This window comes from Atta colombica, unplaced genomic scaffold, assembly GCF_001594045.1.
Source record: "Atta colombica isolate Treedump-2 unplaced genomic scaffold, Acol1.0 scaffold1, whole genome shotgun sequence".
Classification (NCBI taxonomy): Eukaryota; Metazoa; Arthropoda; class Insecta; order Hymenoptera; family Formicidae; genus Atta; species Atta colombica.
In genome coordinates, this window is record NW_017259183.1 from 681,871 (window position 1) to 696,365 (window position 14,495).

The 14,495-nt window shown below is 28.0% G+C and overlaps 1 protein-coding gene across 1 annotated transcript in view; it reads left to right on the top strand.

Moving 5' to 3' along the window:
* The window catches only part of LOC108693849 (tyrosine-protein kinase transmembrane receptor Ror-like), a 12,652-nt gene extending 346 nt beyond the window's left edge, over positions 1-12,306 (top strand). Inside the window, exons 2-9 of the mRNA XM_018203011.1 lie at positions 8,701-8,853; positions 9,222-9,313; positions 9,417-9,557; positions 9,835-9,997; positions 10,219-10,499; positions 10,801-10,974; positions 11,753-11,911; positions 12,004-12,306. Coding sequence (XP_018058500.1) covers positions 8,701-8,853; positions 9,222-9,313; positions 9,417-9,557; positions 9,835-9,997; positions 10,219-10,499; positions 10,801-10,974; positions 11,753-11,911; positions 12,004-12,306 — 1,466 coding nt within the window. The remainder of the gene's footprint in view (positions 1-8,700; positions 8,854-9,221; positions 9,314-9,416; positions 9,558-9,834; positions 9,998-10,218; positions 10,500-10,800; positions 10,975-11,752; positions 11,912-12,003) is intronic.
* The last annotated feature ends 2,189 nt before the right edge of the window (positions 12,307-14,495 follow it).

Below are 14,495 nucleotides of genomic sequence, written 5' to 3' on the forward strand. Positions count from 1 at the left end.
TTACATTTTTTGTGCGATTAAATGTTCATGGCAGTCTGAAAGTTTGTTTTGACATACATGTTTGCTTGTACCGGAGAAATCCTGAAAGCTTCTTTTGAGAAATCTGAATACACACGGTAGCTTGTTCCGCGTCTCATTGGGTTAATAGATTCGTGGAATAAACTAGAGTCATCTAATATCATAATGTATCAAATTCAATTAGGCCTGTTACATGAAGTACCAAGAAGCTCCCAATAATCAGTGAAAACGATATAATTACTCCATAAATTCTACACGATATTAGTTATAAGAAACCGTTAACCGATAAGAATTAGAAATGTTTTATAAAACAATGCTACTTTACATAAATTTCAGTTGAAATATTTCTATATGTCGCATTTCTATTTTAAATTTGTCTTTCACAGTACACTGTTAATATCTAAATGTTTCAGTTAAAGTTTATGTTAAATAGGAAATAGACTGACATTCCAGGAATAAATGAAGCGATTTATAATGATGAATCGGTAATTATATCTGCGACCTAGAAATATTTATATATATTTCTGTTCAGTATTTCATGAAAAATTTAGAGAATTTGAAATTAAATAACAAAGTAATACATTTTTATTTTACGTAAATTTATTATTTGTAAATTTATTATTTGTTATGAGCCTAAATGAGCCTATGTCAATATTTTAAAATTGTACAGCAATTATTAATCTGGTATAATTAAAAATTTGTTTGCCATAAATCGTCTACGTCATATACTTAACAAAACAATCTTATCTTCGCCAGTGGTAATTTAAATATATTATATTTTTAGCGTATTGCTATATATATATCAATGAGAAATGAGAAATGATAATGGAATTGACATCGGTTTCATTGTCATTTCTCAATGAGACTGTACTTAATACTTGTAAATATAAACTTATCATTAAAAGAAGAAAATATGTAAAGGAATGGGTGTTGAAAACATTTATCTACTTGAATTTATGTTACTAAATTTATCTACATTTCCATCGACAAATGTTTTTCTGGGAAGAAATTAGAAACTCAACTTGTTTTTTATCCTATTCTGTTATCTTTAATATCGCGGTACTTTCGACCTTTCGATAAGTCAGTTTCGAGATAGTAACCATATTTGTCGCATTTATAATGTTAAAGATAATGTCGTACTATTTAGAATTACATATGTAATGTCAAAGATAATAAAAGATAAATGTTTTGTATAAATTTGGTATTAAATTATCACAATGACATGCACACAGAGCAATGGCCGGTAGTGTGTAATAAAATAGTAAATAGATGTGGCAAAACTTTAGTTTTCATTTAATTAAAGTCTAGTTTACATTTCATCAAAATCTTGACTTAATTATTAAATAAACTTAATTATATTAAGATAAAATTATAAGTAAATATTATATTAAGAGAACAAGTAAAAAATAAGAAATTTTCAAGAAATTTTCTCTCTCGATATTCTTCTATACAAATTCTTCTATACAGAATTTATCATTTATACACTGATTGCAAATCTCATTTTGTATATATATTTGTGTGTATTTATACATATATTGTTTTACGAGCACCCTACGATATTCACCGATCTCTTTCGATCCTTTCATGAATTGCACGTTTAGGCAGAATGAAGCGTCCGCTCATATAATGCCTCTATTGTAGTCTGTGCGTCTAAAGCTTGGATTTGCAAATAAACATGTCTCACCACATGTGGGTATATTGAAGTTTCCAAATTTATCATTAATCATAACAGTTAAAAGACAATATATAGTTTCAATTAGGATCGAATGCCATTACCATCTGTTGTTATCTCTATTGAGACAAAAGCACCCTTTAATTTGACTACTAACTGCAACAAAGTACTATAACATAGTCAAGAATTTACATTAAACAGAATTTCAGGCATCGACAGTTCTATAAACAAATTATAAAATAAATATTATATAATAATCATCTTTTTTGTACATTGAATCTCTGAAATGCAACTAAAAATGCAACTTATCACATTCATATAAATTTATATAAATCTTTTTTTCTAAATTTTAATTCAAAGCTCATCTATCAAGATGAATCACATAAAAAGCAATTAATAGTAACGTTTTTTTAATTTTTTAAGAATAATTAAATTTCGTACTCATCGAGAGAAAGCGTTAAGATTAGTAATTAATAAATAAACAATTTAATCGAGTCAAGTACTTAAAAATTAACAAGTTATGCGTATAATTTTGCATTATATCATAATTACTGGATGTAAAGCGTAAACTAAAATAATTCTCCGCGAGTTTTACTACGCGATACTCGTGCTATCGAGGGTCAGCTGGAGAAGCCAATAGTTTCTATGTCGTCTATATGGCAAAGAGCAGAGGTCAGTAATAATGTGGCATAAATGCGAAAATCATGATGTCTACGAAAGTATAATTGATTGTAGTAGATGGTATCGAAACCAGCATTAATCTTCGATAAATTGCAAATGTGTCCGCAGGATCCTCTAAAAAGTAACAGCCCTTCTCTCGAGATAGTCAGACGAGATGGTCGATCGTCAAACGCAGTCGCGTCGCTTTCGCGATGAAGGAGAAATCGTCTCTCCCTTCTTGTATTTCATTGTCACAACTGGCGAAGAATTTCACGTTAACTCGTTGTATCCCACGTTATATTTTACAGCGGGTAATGTCGCCGGCATCAAGTACGGTGATCGATCTCTCCGAGAAACTGCCGATCTCATATAAATGCGGTAAATCTCATAATGAAGATACTTCGACGCGGGCATGGAATACGGGGCGATAATAGGTACACATAGCGAGACTCGTTGTCGGAGAGCGCTGACCGCAGAGATAACGCTTTGACCCGTTACAAGCTCCAAGAGTACCAAATGAATGCCTTCACTGTCTCTATCTTCCTGTGCCCAATCCAAATATGCAGCCCTTTTTCTCTTCCCTGGTTGCCCTTTACAAGCCGTTTGCAACGATCCTACGAATCTGCGACGGCGATCTCTTTGCTTCCCGGCAGAATTGACGCCGACGCGTGGCAACGTTCCATCCGCTACCAAACTCATACCATGCTATGTAGGAATCTTGTAAATTTATATTTCATTTTAAATCCTTCATCTTTTTTTATCTGAAAGTCATTTAAAAGCTGGAAGACCACGCGAAATGGAAGATTTTGATAAATTGAGTTATTATATTTAGAAACGAATTGAAATTATATGCTCGTTTTCTTACACAAAACGATATGAAATACTAGATTTTATTAATAAACTTATTACATATTTCTTTAACGTTGATGACATTTTTTTATTAACATATGATTCACACATTAATATGATTTAAAAATTTTTTAACGAATATCACCCTACATTACAGTTTATTATGTTGACGGAAGATGATCGACTTGATTTCCTTGAAGTTATCTTATTTACAAATAATATTTATAAGACATGATTAGATTATAAGTCCATTTTTTCTTTTAAATATTTAAATTATTATTCTTGCCATCCAATGTGTTAGAATTTACGATATGATAATAAAATACAATAATAGAGAAAATACAATAATAAAATACAATAATAGTATAGAATCTTCTCTTATTGCATATCCTGTGTTTCACAAGAAAACTTTTGAATTAATCATTAACATTGAATTAATCATTTTTCTCAGCAATAATTATATCCTTTAGAATTAATTTTCACTATTATTAAAAAAAAACTTACATTAAATTCCAAATTTGACAGAAATAACACATTATGAATAAACAAGATAGGTACAAGAATTTAAATACCTTTCTTACCATTCCACACATATCTGAGATCTCAGATAAATTCAAAAATTTTTTTAAAATCATACAATATATCGGCCTTAATAAATTGAATATTTTTATTTTAGAATACAGAAAGATAGGATACTCACTCTTTCGCATTCAAATGTGGTTTAAGAAATCAACTATATAGAGCTTTCTACAATAAGTTTTAAATCTGTAAGTCATAAAAAATTGATCAATCATAGTCGATTATTCTTCTCATATTCGATTATGATTAGTTAATTTCTTAGTCAATTTCTTAAGATTTAAAATTTAAAGCTTAGGTAATGACTTATTATTGTAGAAAGCCTTTAACGATTGCAATGCCTCTGTATGGGCCAAACAAGTCGTCTATTAAAAAAATGAGCGGAATTATCTATTAGAAAAATGAGCGGAATTATCGGAATTATCGGAATTATCGGAATTACATAAATAGAAATAAATATATAAAATGAGAAAGAATTTATCAGTTATCAGAAAAATATAAAAAAGCCCATCAGAGCCTATATCAGCTGTTCGGATGCACAGAAAACTCTTTATTCTCGCGTGAATGTAACAAAACGAATCAAATAAATGTTTCGACTCTTCAATTTGGGTCCTTATCGATATAAAATATAAATCTAAATTGATATATGAGTAACGCAAATTGCCAAGATGAATTCTCGACAATTTAGCTCGTTCTTCCTTATTCAAATGCTAAATTAACTATGTAATGAATGGCCAAATGATTATCAAAAATATTAACTTATATAATAATAATATAAAAACTTACATAAGGTAAAACAGGAGTCATATACATTGCATCAATAAATAGAATTACATCGCTCATCAGCTTGTCAGATTTGCTATAGTCATTCAAAGAAAAAAACGAAAAATTAGAGATTTATTAAAATCATTTATCTGAATTTTATTAATTTACATGTAAGCGTTTTTCGCTACTCGACGTAAAGGTCTTGTGGTGTTGACAGTCAGAGATGAAATGAGAATCAAAATAAAAAAAAAAGTCATGTAGTAAAATAAAAATAAAAATAAGAACGGGGAAAACAATGTCACAATCTTTTTAAAAAAATTTTTTTATCTTTTCTGATAAAAAAGGTATAAAGGGGATTGTACAAAATCTGTGATTAATTTTATCTTTAATTCTGTCCGTTATCTTGTCTTTAGAAGTATTATACTGGTCATTGTTTAAATTTTTTTGACAACCTATTTTTGATTTCTGAGAATATGAGTTTCAATGGATATTCATTTTAGCATAAAGGATCATCTTAATTAGAAAAGAAAATTCTCTTATTCATAATTGGTATATTACTTTTTCTGATCGTTACTTAAATTATTTCTCTAGACATTCTTTATGCCAAAAAAAGGAACAACCGTTTAATAGAATTCTTTCTTTGTCCCATCCTATTTATCATTAAGAGAATTTCGAATTAATAATTAAAATTCTTTTAAACAATGGATATTCATAGGAACTCATATTCTCAGAAATCAAAAATAGGTTATCAAAAAAATTTAAACAATGGAATGATCAGTGTAACATACTTAAAGACAAGACAAGAGACAATAATGAAGATAAAATTAATCACAGATTTTTTACAATCCTCATCTTTTTTATCAGAAAAGATCAAAAAATTTTTTAAAAAAGACTCCTTAATATATATGACATATAAGGAGATTAATAATCTTAGGGGGTTCATCAAGGATCATATAAAGACGTTCGTTCCAAGCATCTCATACAAACGTTGTATATAAAATTGTCGAGATTGTGAAGTATCATATGTGTGCCAAAGATAGATGTTTGAAGATACGCATAAATGAACATAGAAATCACATAAATTGGAACTATACAGCATTCCGTAATAACAGAATACAGAATTAATCATCAGCATGATTTTGATTGGGAAAATGTCAAGATATTAGAAGAAAAGGATGCTTAATAAAAGACTGATTTCGGAAATGATTCATATATAAAGCAACAGAAACAGAGTTTGCAGAATTTACAGAATGATATTCTTTAGACTATCCAACTATATATGACCAACTATATATGAATTTGTTTACGGAATTGTCACATTGTTTTTCCCCCTTTCTTCTTATTTTTATTTCAATAACTACATGATTTTATTATTTTGACTCTCATTTCATCTCTGACTGTCTTCTCGACACCACAAGACCTTTACGTCAAGCCGCGAGAAATGCTTACGTGTAAGTTATATAATTATATTTATATAATAAAATTAAAATTCAGATAAATAATTTTAATAATTCTCTAATTTTTTGTTTTTTGTTTTTCTTTTGAATAACTACATAGCAATCTGACAATCTGATGAGCGCGATGTGATTCTACTTAACGTAATGTATATGACTCCGATTTTACTTTATGTATGTTTTTATATTATTATTGTATAAGTTAATATTTTTATATAAATTATTATTTAATAATCATTTGGTTATTCATTACATAATTTGGCACAGAAGAACGAGCTAAATTGTCGGGAATCCCCATCTTGGCAATTTGCGTTACTCATGTTTAGATATATATTTTATATTGATAAGGACTCAAATTGAAAAATCGAAATGTTTATTTGACTCAAATTGAAGAATCGAAACATTTTGTTACATTCACACGAGAATAAAGAGTTTTCTATGCACCTGAATAGTTCTGATGAGCTTTTTTATATTTTTCACTGATAAATAGAAATATCACCCAGCACTCTATAATTATAGAACACAGAATTAATTTGGTATATGATTTTTGATAGGAACAGTATCAAGATATTAGACGAGGAAAAAACATTAAATAATAAGAGAATTGATTTTCAATATTCGAAAATAAAAGTAGGGTTAAATTTTCAAAATAAAGATTTTTTAGATTATATACTGATGTTGTATATTGATCTTTTTACAGAGTCTTAATTCTTCCATACTTATTTATTTATTAATCTATTTATATAAACACATTTATCCTCTTGACTGTTTTTCATAAGCTTATCAACATCTCACATATTTCACTTGTCTTATTCTCTTCTGTCTGATATAACATTTATTATTCTGCTTTTATTCCACACTTATACATTTTATTATGACTTTATTATCTATCTAAGTTTTAATTAATTTATATTAATTTATTAACATTGATCAATAATGAACTTATTTTACAAACTGTAATTTATTTTAACTTTTTGTCTCATGATTTAAATATTTAGTCAAATATTGAAGACATTTGTTCACGATTCAAATATTCAATCAAATATTAAAGACATTTAACTTTTATTAAATCATATTGATATTTATTATATTATATACTTTTGGATAATAGCCTCACGATATTTGCAAATTTGATCTTAATTTTTTTATTCTACTGTTTTGTACAATTTTTATTTGGATTTAATTCGCTGTAAGTGGAATATTGTACAATATTAAAAATGATCAAAAACTCGAAATGTCAATTTAATTTGTTTGATTAATATAATTTTACACACAAATAACTTGTATCGGCTCAATTAGCTTATTTTTGATAAATGATAAATTAAAAGCTCTTATGAATAAAAATTTAAAGAAATAAATTATATAGGTAGAAGCTAATGTATCGACTTGGATATTATTTGCGCTATTATGCATTACAAATGATAAATTAATAAACAAGATCACACAATAAAACAAACATTTTGACTTTTAATAATGTTTTCAGTTATAATCGGTATATTACAAATCAAATTGAGAATTATTCTTATAATATTAAAAATCTACTAGTTATTAAACGTACGGATATTTATATCATACAATTATCAGAATGCCAAAACATGAGCTCAACATGGGCTCTTATGATAAATAATAGTTATTTACATTGTTGATAATGATTAAGCAATCTTTATACATATTATACATATATTAGACAAAAATGGGTGAGTTCTTTAGAAATCTATTTGAAAATTATGTTATTAAAATTCAATACGGATGACTTCAAAACGGTTAAAATTAATATATGTATAGGAATGAAAGAAAATTTTCAAACAAAAATATTTGCAAGAATATTAAGGAAAAAATAACTTTAAATTAATTATAAATTTTAATTCTTTGCACAAAAAAAGCAATCCTACTGAAAAAAATCACAAAGTTACATAACGATATCATGTATTTAAAACAAGTAAAATCAAATAACGGATTATTCCAAATCAGTTTGTAATTTTTTAAAATGACGTAATTTAAAAAATCACATGATATTAGAAATAATTTAATGTTTCATATGATTTTATAGTTATCAAATTTTAAACAATTAAGTGATAAAAATAGAAGAAAAAAACTTATCATGTGACTTTTTAAATTACGTAATTAAAAAAAAATCACGTATTGATTTGGAACAATCCGTTACGTAATTTATATATTTTAATTACATGATTTCGTTATATAACTTTGTGACGTGATTTTTACAATAGGAAAAAATAATAAAGCTTATTAAATTTTATTGCTAATAAATAAATAAATGCAATGCCCTTTTTAAAAAAAAGGGAATATTAGTTTTAGACTTGCAAAAATATTTATTAAGCCGTTACTGAAGGGGAGCATAAGATGTAGAGAAAAATAATTTTATTACAAATTTATCACTGAGCGCATCCAATCAACATCAGCCAGATGTAGTGCAATTGTTGATTGTAGTGCAAATTTTCCAATTTTCAAAATTTGTAGATTTTTGGACTATTTTCTAAAAAATTGTACATTTTCGTGAAATATTACTTTTTATATTATTTTCTTGATTTTAGAAAATTGTAATTTATTTTATTATTGCATAGATTTTTCTACAAAAAATACAAATATTTTGCGAATATAAAAAAATTTACAAGAAAATAAAAAATTTCTACAAAATTGCTATTTTTGTAAATTTCTGTAGTTATTCATTGAAATTCTTTTTGCTAGGAAACTTCCAGATCAAAGCATGCAAGGATAATCCATGGATTTGTGGAAAGGAAGCGGCCTGTCGTAGCTTCGCGGATAATACATCGAAATGTGTGTGTCCTCATGACTTATCGTTGCCGACATCAGATTTAAAATGTCCAAATCGTCTAATCGGTAAAGCTACTCTACTCTTTTACAAAAGCTTTACAGAAGATGAACAATTTTAAATATCAAAATAAATGTAGAAATAGTTTGCTACAATGATTTACTTGACAATTGAAAAATTAAAAGGGCATGATTAATGCTTAATTTCTTCTCTAAATAAATGCGGATAATTTTATCCATGAAATATCTACATTATAATCTAGGAGATACCTTATGAATAAAGTTATCTAGAAATGAAGAAATTAGAGGTGACAATGAATCGATTCCAAAATCGACTCCAAAAATTATAAATAAAGATAAAACCGTATTAATAAAACATAAAACAATAAGATATTAAGATTAATGTGACATAATGTAATATGATAACAATATTTTAGTTCCTTTAACGCCTCGTCCTATATATAACATAATACCTCCAAGCGGCAACAACAGCACAAACAGCACAAATGTACTTCCGGAAGCTGAACAGGTATATTATATCCACTAAAATTAAAGTTTTATATATAGATATCTGCAATAAATCTGCTACTATGTTTACTAGTATAATAAGTTATTCAAAATCAATGTGACAGGTAGTGGGATTGAAATACAAAGTACCTGAAATCATAGGAGTAGTTGTAGCTTTTGTCGCGGTAATTGTGCTCTTATTAAGCATTGTATATGGCGTAAGAAAACGGAGTTACAACATCAAATCGCAAAGAAGTCCTTTAGATGTAAGTCCAACTTTTCTTGAAATAATGCCATTCTAAAATGCATAAACAATGATTCATACATTTCCACTATGTTTTCTGTGTGTTCTTCTAATCTGAATCTAAAATTTCCTTTTTTTAAATAATTTATAATCTATACAATAGTAAATTTATTTCAAAGTCATTTTTCCACTTTTCAATATTTACATTCTTTCATTAATTGTACATCCCACGGATATTTTTAATATCTCCGAATTTTTAATTATTCTTAATAATTATTTTGCTCGTCGTATTTTATCAGGGAACTCCAATAAATTTGAAGAAAGACTTATTATTAGCGCATAAGTATACGTCTAATCCTCAATATTTTACCTGCACGCCTCCGGGGGTTCCGATAATACAACGTGAAAATCTTATATTTCTTCACGACATCGGTGAAGGGTGCTTTGGAAAGGTTTACAAAGGTAGAATTTTATGTATATAATATATGTGGAAACAAAATAAAATAAAAAGTTTATCAATTCTTTAAATCAATTCTTCTAATCAATTTAATGAGACAAATTAAGGAGTTATAACATCGGGAAATAAATTTCTTTCATAATTTTTTAATATAGTTTCTCGTAGGATTGATTTCATAGAGTTATCGCTAGGTAATATTAGATATTTCATAATAAAAATTTTACAGGCGAGTGGCACAATGGAGACACGAAGGAGATTGTCGCTATAAAAGTTCTGAAAGATACTGCCACGCCCGAAACCGAGCAGGACTTTATGCGCGAAGTGGACATCATGTCTACGTTCGGCCATGCGAATATTTTGTCCTTAAAGGGCATGGTACTTCGAGATACGACGAATAATCCGTGGATGGTATTCGAATATATGCCGTATGGTGACCTCGCCGAAGTACTACGAGCAAATTCCTCGCAATTAAGATCTTCGAAACCTGAATTACAGCCATTAACGAAGGTATCGTGTCACAATACCTTGTAATTAATTGAAGAATAATAGAATTATAATAGAATTTAGTTGAGGAAATTGTGCAATGACATCAGTGAATTTACGTGGAAGCTCCGCCTTTAATCGCGAGTTGTCAGAGCAATTCTCATCGCATCTTGAATTATGATTCACTATGCACGCGAATTGGAGTGTGACATTTCAATGTTTTTTTTTTCTATCTGAAATGCACTATTGCGTGATATATATATTGCAATTCTAGTGAAATTTTTTATCGATAGAAGTATTTTAACGATGGCGTCATTATTTATAGGATTCGCTACACTGGATATCGATTCAAATTGCGGCCGGCATGACGTATCTGTCAGCGCAAAGATTCGTGCATCGTGATTTAGCGTGTCGAAACTGCCTGGTGGGCTCAGGCTTAATAGTGAAAATCGCTGATTTCGGCATGTCACGAGATATTTACACTTGTGACTATTACAAGGTAAAATTTTTAGCTCTCTGGGAACCAGATGGAAAATCAATATAGATCATATGTGAATATATATCTCATGCCCCATGTTGTATCATTCATCATAAGTATACTATAATTTAGTATGATTGGTAACAATGCATTCTCTAGTTGCACGAACCGACAACATACACGCGGTATATTTTTTAAAAAGTTATAGCAATTCATCTTGCTGGGACTGTCACACCCCACCTGGTTCGTGGAGGGTTAAAAATAAATTTGTAACAATAATATATCTCGATAAAACACGCGCTGCGTGTGTGTGCGTGCGTCTAGAAGACTTATTTATTTTTAATGTTTTTTAAATGTATATAATGTATCAAAATCTCAAAGATATCTTTATGATGTTTTTATGATGTCTCTTGCACATGCCAACTGGGCAAGGACTCTTCAGAAAATTTTAAGATTTTTTACATAGTTTTATATCTTCTCCATTTCTTTGACACAGATGTTATTAACGGAAAATTATTATAATTTTTAATTATATAATTATATAATTATATAATAAAGAGAGATATATGAGAGCGACGTAACCGACAGGTTACGAATTCAAATCCCGCATTTCGTATTTACGAAACATTTTATAATCCATTTTAACTTAGCGAGAGTCACAAATTAAAGGAACTATATATACTAATTTAGATTTAGGTGTACTTTTTGATTCAGATATATATAGGGACTGATATTGATCTCTCCATTACTACTACTAAATTATATAAACATATAAAATTATAATTAACATCCTTTTCAGATTGGAGGATCACGTTTGCTGCCAGTACGTTGGATGTCGCCGGAAAGTGTAGTATATGGCAGGTTCACGTTAGAGACCGATGTATGGAGTTTTGGTGTAGTTCTTTGGGAAGTTTACTCATTTGGAAAGCAGCCATACTACGGATTCAATAACGAAGAGGTTAAACCATGCAAGAATACCCTAAAATTTATTTTTCAGTTCATCCATTCTATTAAATGGAGATCGTACGTCTTCCTTAATGATTATTCCAGGTCGTGAAACTCATACTTCAAGGGACAATGCTTATTCCACCAGACGAGTGTCCGCCCATCGTTTGCCAAATAATGCATGATTGTTGGAAGATCGAACCGCGGGAACGAATCAAATTTCCCGATATTCTGGAGAGGCTAGAAAAAACACAAAACGAATTAACCCGGCAAGGAACGTTGCCCAGACCGCCGCAAGGTCCAGTGCTGTTACGAACCCCGGACGTTTTGGATCCGGATGGCTACTTGCTTCCGGCTCCTGCGATCCCTCGCGAGTATCTGCAGACCCTTCCAGCTGTGTCCGATTGATATATTTGTGACAGTAAAAAAAATATTTAAACTTTAACTTTCGGAATTATTTCGTGCGAATAAAGCGTGATACAAATTTGATGTGCGTGAAGAATAAACTGAAGAAACCTATAGAATCTCTATAAAATAATGAAAACTAAGGTCTCTGAAACTCTTAACATTGATAATGTTGATGATGTCGTTACACTGTCATTACACTGTCGTTGCGCAAATTTTAAACATAGTAAAAAATACAATATAACGACACTGTAATTAAGAGTTACAGACTAATAAAGGCCTAAAATTAATAATGTATCGGTTGTGAAGTGCACAGCTTATTATATTATTAAAGTTGACAATTGAACAGTATAAAGCACGAATATATTTTGTCATTATTATCTAGCAAAATAGCAGCTTAGTAGATAAAAGGTTGTCAGGCATTTATATCTAAGTATATATAGATACACCAAATTTTATGGCAGATGCTTCGATAAGTTTGCAATCGGTTTTTGCAGCTTCTCAAGTTTCAAATATATTGTAATATTGTATATTTTTGTAATTAAATATTTTGTAATTAAATATTTTGTAATTAAAATTTTTTTCTATTAAGTTTCTATTAAGTTTAGTCAATTATTTTACTTAATATTTTCAGAATTTTTATTAAGAAAAAATTGATCTCGAATTAATAAAAAATTTTTACGTACTTGACAAATTACGTATCTAATTTGATATGAGATAACTCTTGTCAAATAACAATTTTTATAATAAAAGTTTAGATCAATATCTATTTAGTATTTATAATATTATATCACAATTCAATCAAAAATATAAAATTAGGATGTAAAATTTATTTTACATTCTGTTTTTAATCAATCTATTAATCAATTGATAAAGCTTCAATTTATCGTCCAAATAAATAATTACATTACGGATTTTAGTAATATAATTATTACAATAAATATAACAAAAATGTAAACTACGTGTATATAAGGAATAAAGGAAAGTTTGAAATATCAAAGCTTTCGAATGCACGTTTACGAGTATTAATACCATTTTTATATTAGAATTCTCTTATTAATTCGTTTTTTAATGTAATAGAAATGTATTAGAGATAATAAAAATAATAACATTAGAGATGTAATATTAGAAATTTAAGCAGAATAAAGTAGTAAATAACCGCCATTAAGATGAAATAAATAGAATCAATTTCTAAATCATATTACATTTATTGAGCATAATATTTACAAAATTTTTAATATTGTCATTTCATATATTTATAATGTTATTAAGTTAAGAAATGTAAATAGAAAATATATTCTTGATAGTTTATATAAATAATATTATTTCCAAAGTATAACTAAATATATGTAAAACAATAACAATATTGTAATCAATTTTTATTAAAAAACTTATTGCCCTACACACAATTAATATTCTTCTTCTTCTTTTTCGCTCAATTCACAAAAGAATTTGCAGATGCGAAGAAATTATATAGATGTAATTAGCAAATAACTTTATATACAACGCGTTAAATATTTTTTCATATATCCCAGCAAGCAAACTGACGTTTTATTTATCATTATTTTGATATCAAAACATAGAATTGGCAACGTTATCTCATAAAAATAACGGTACCGTTACCGTTTTTTTTCCTAAAAAATAACTCATTCCCATTACTCGTTATCGATTTGCAAAAATAAAAACTCGTTATCGTTATCATTCAAAATATAACGAATCATTACTTTTTCGTTGACACCAATAGAATATTATATGCAGATTTTTGCGATAAATATAAAAAAAATGTTAAAATTTTATTTTTTATTAGTGGAATAAAGCTCAAAAAATATATGCCTATAGTAAACATTGTGCATTTATTATTGAGATATATTGAAAAAATATTTAACGCGTTGTGTATAAAGTGTTCTTTGCTAATTGAATACATCTATATAATTTCTTCGCGTCTGCAAATTCTTTTATGAATTTCCATAATTTTTGGAAATATACAAAAATTATGAATAGATTCTTATATATATTTTAACATCATGAAAAAACATTTATGAAGTTATATATTTAAAAAGAAGAAAAGACTAGAAAGAATTATTTAACCAGGTGCAGTATTTCGAAGAAAAGAAACAAAATACAAACTCGTTGTAAATACTCTAAGGATAAAATTATATTATAATAAAAAAATAATATTGTTTGTAATCTAC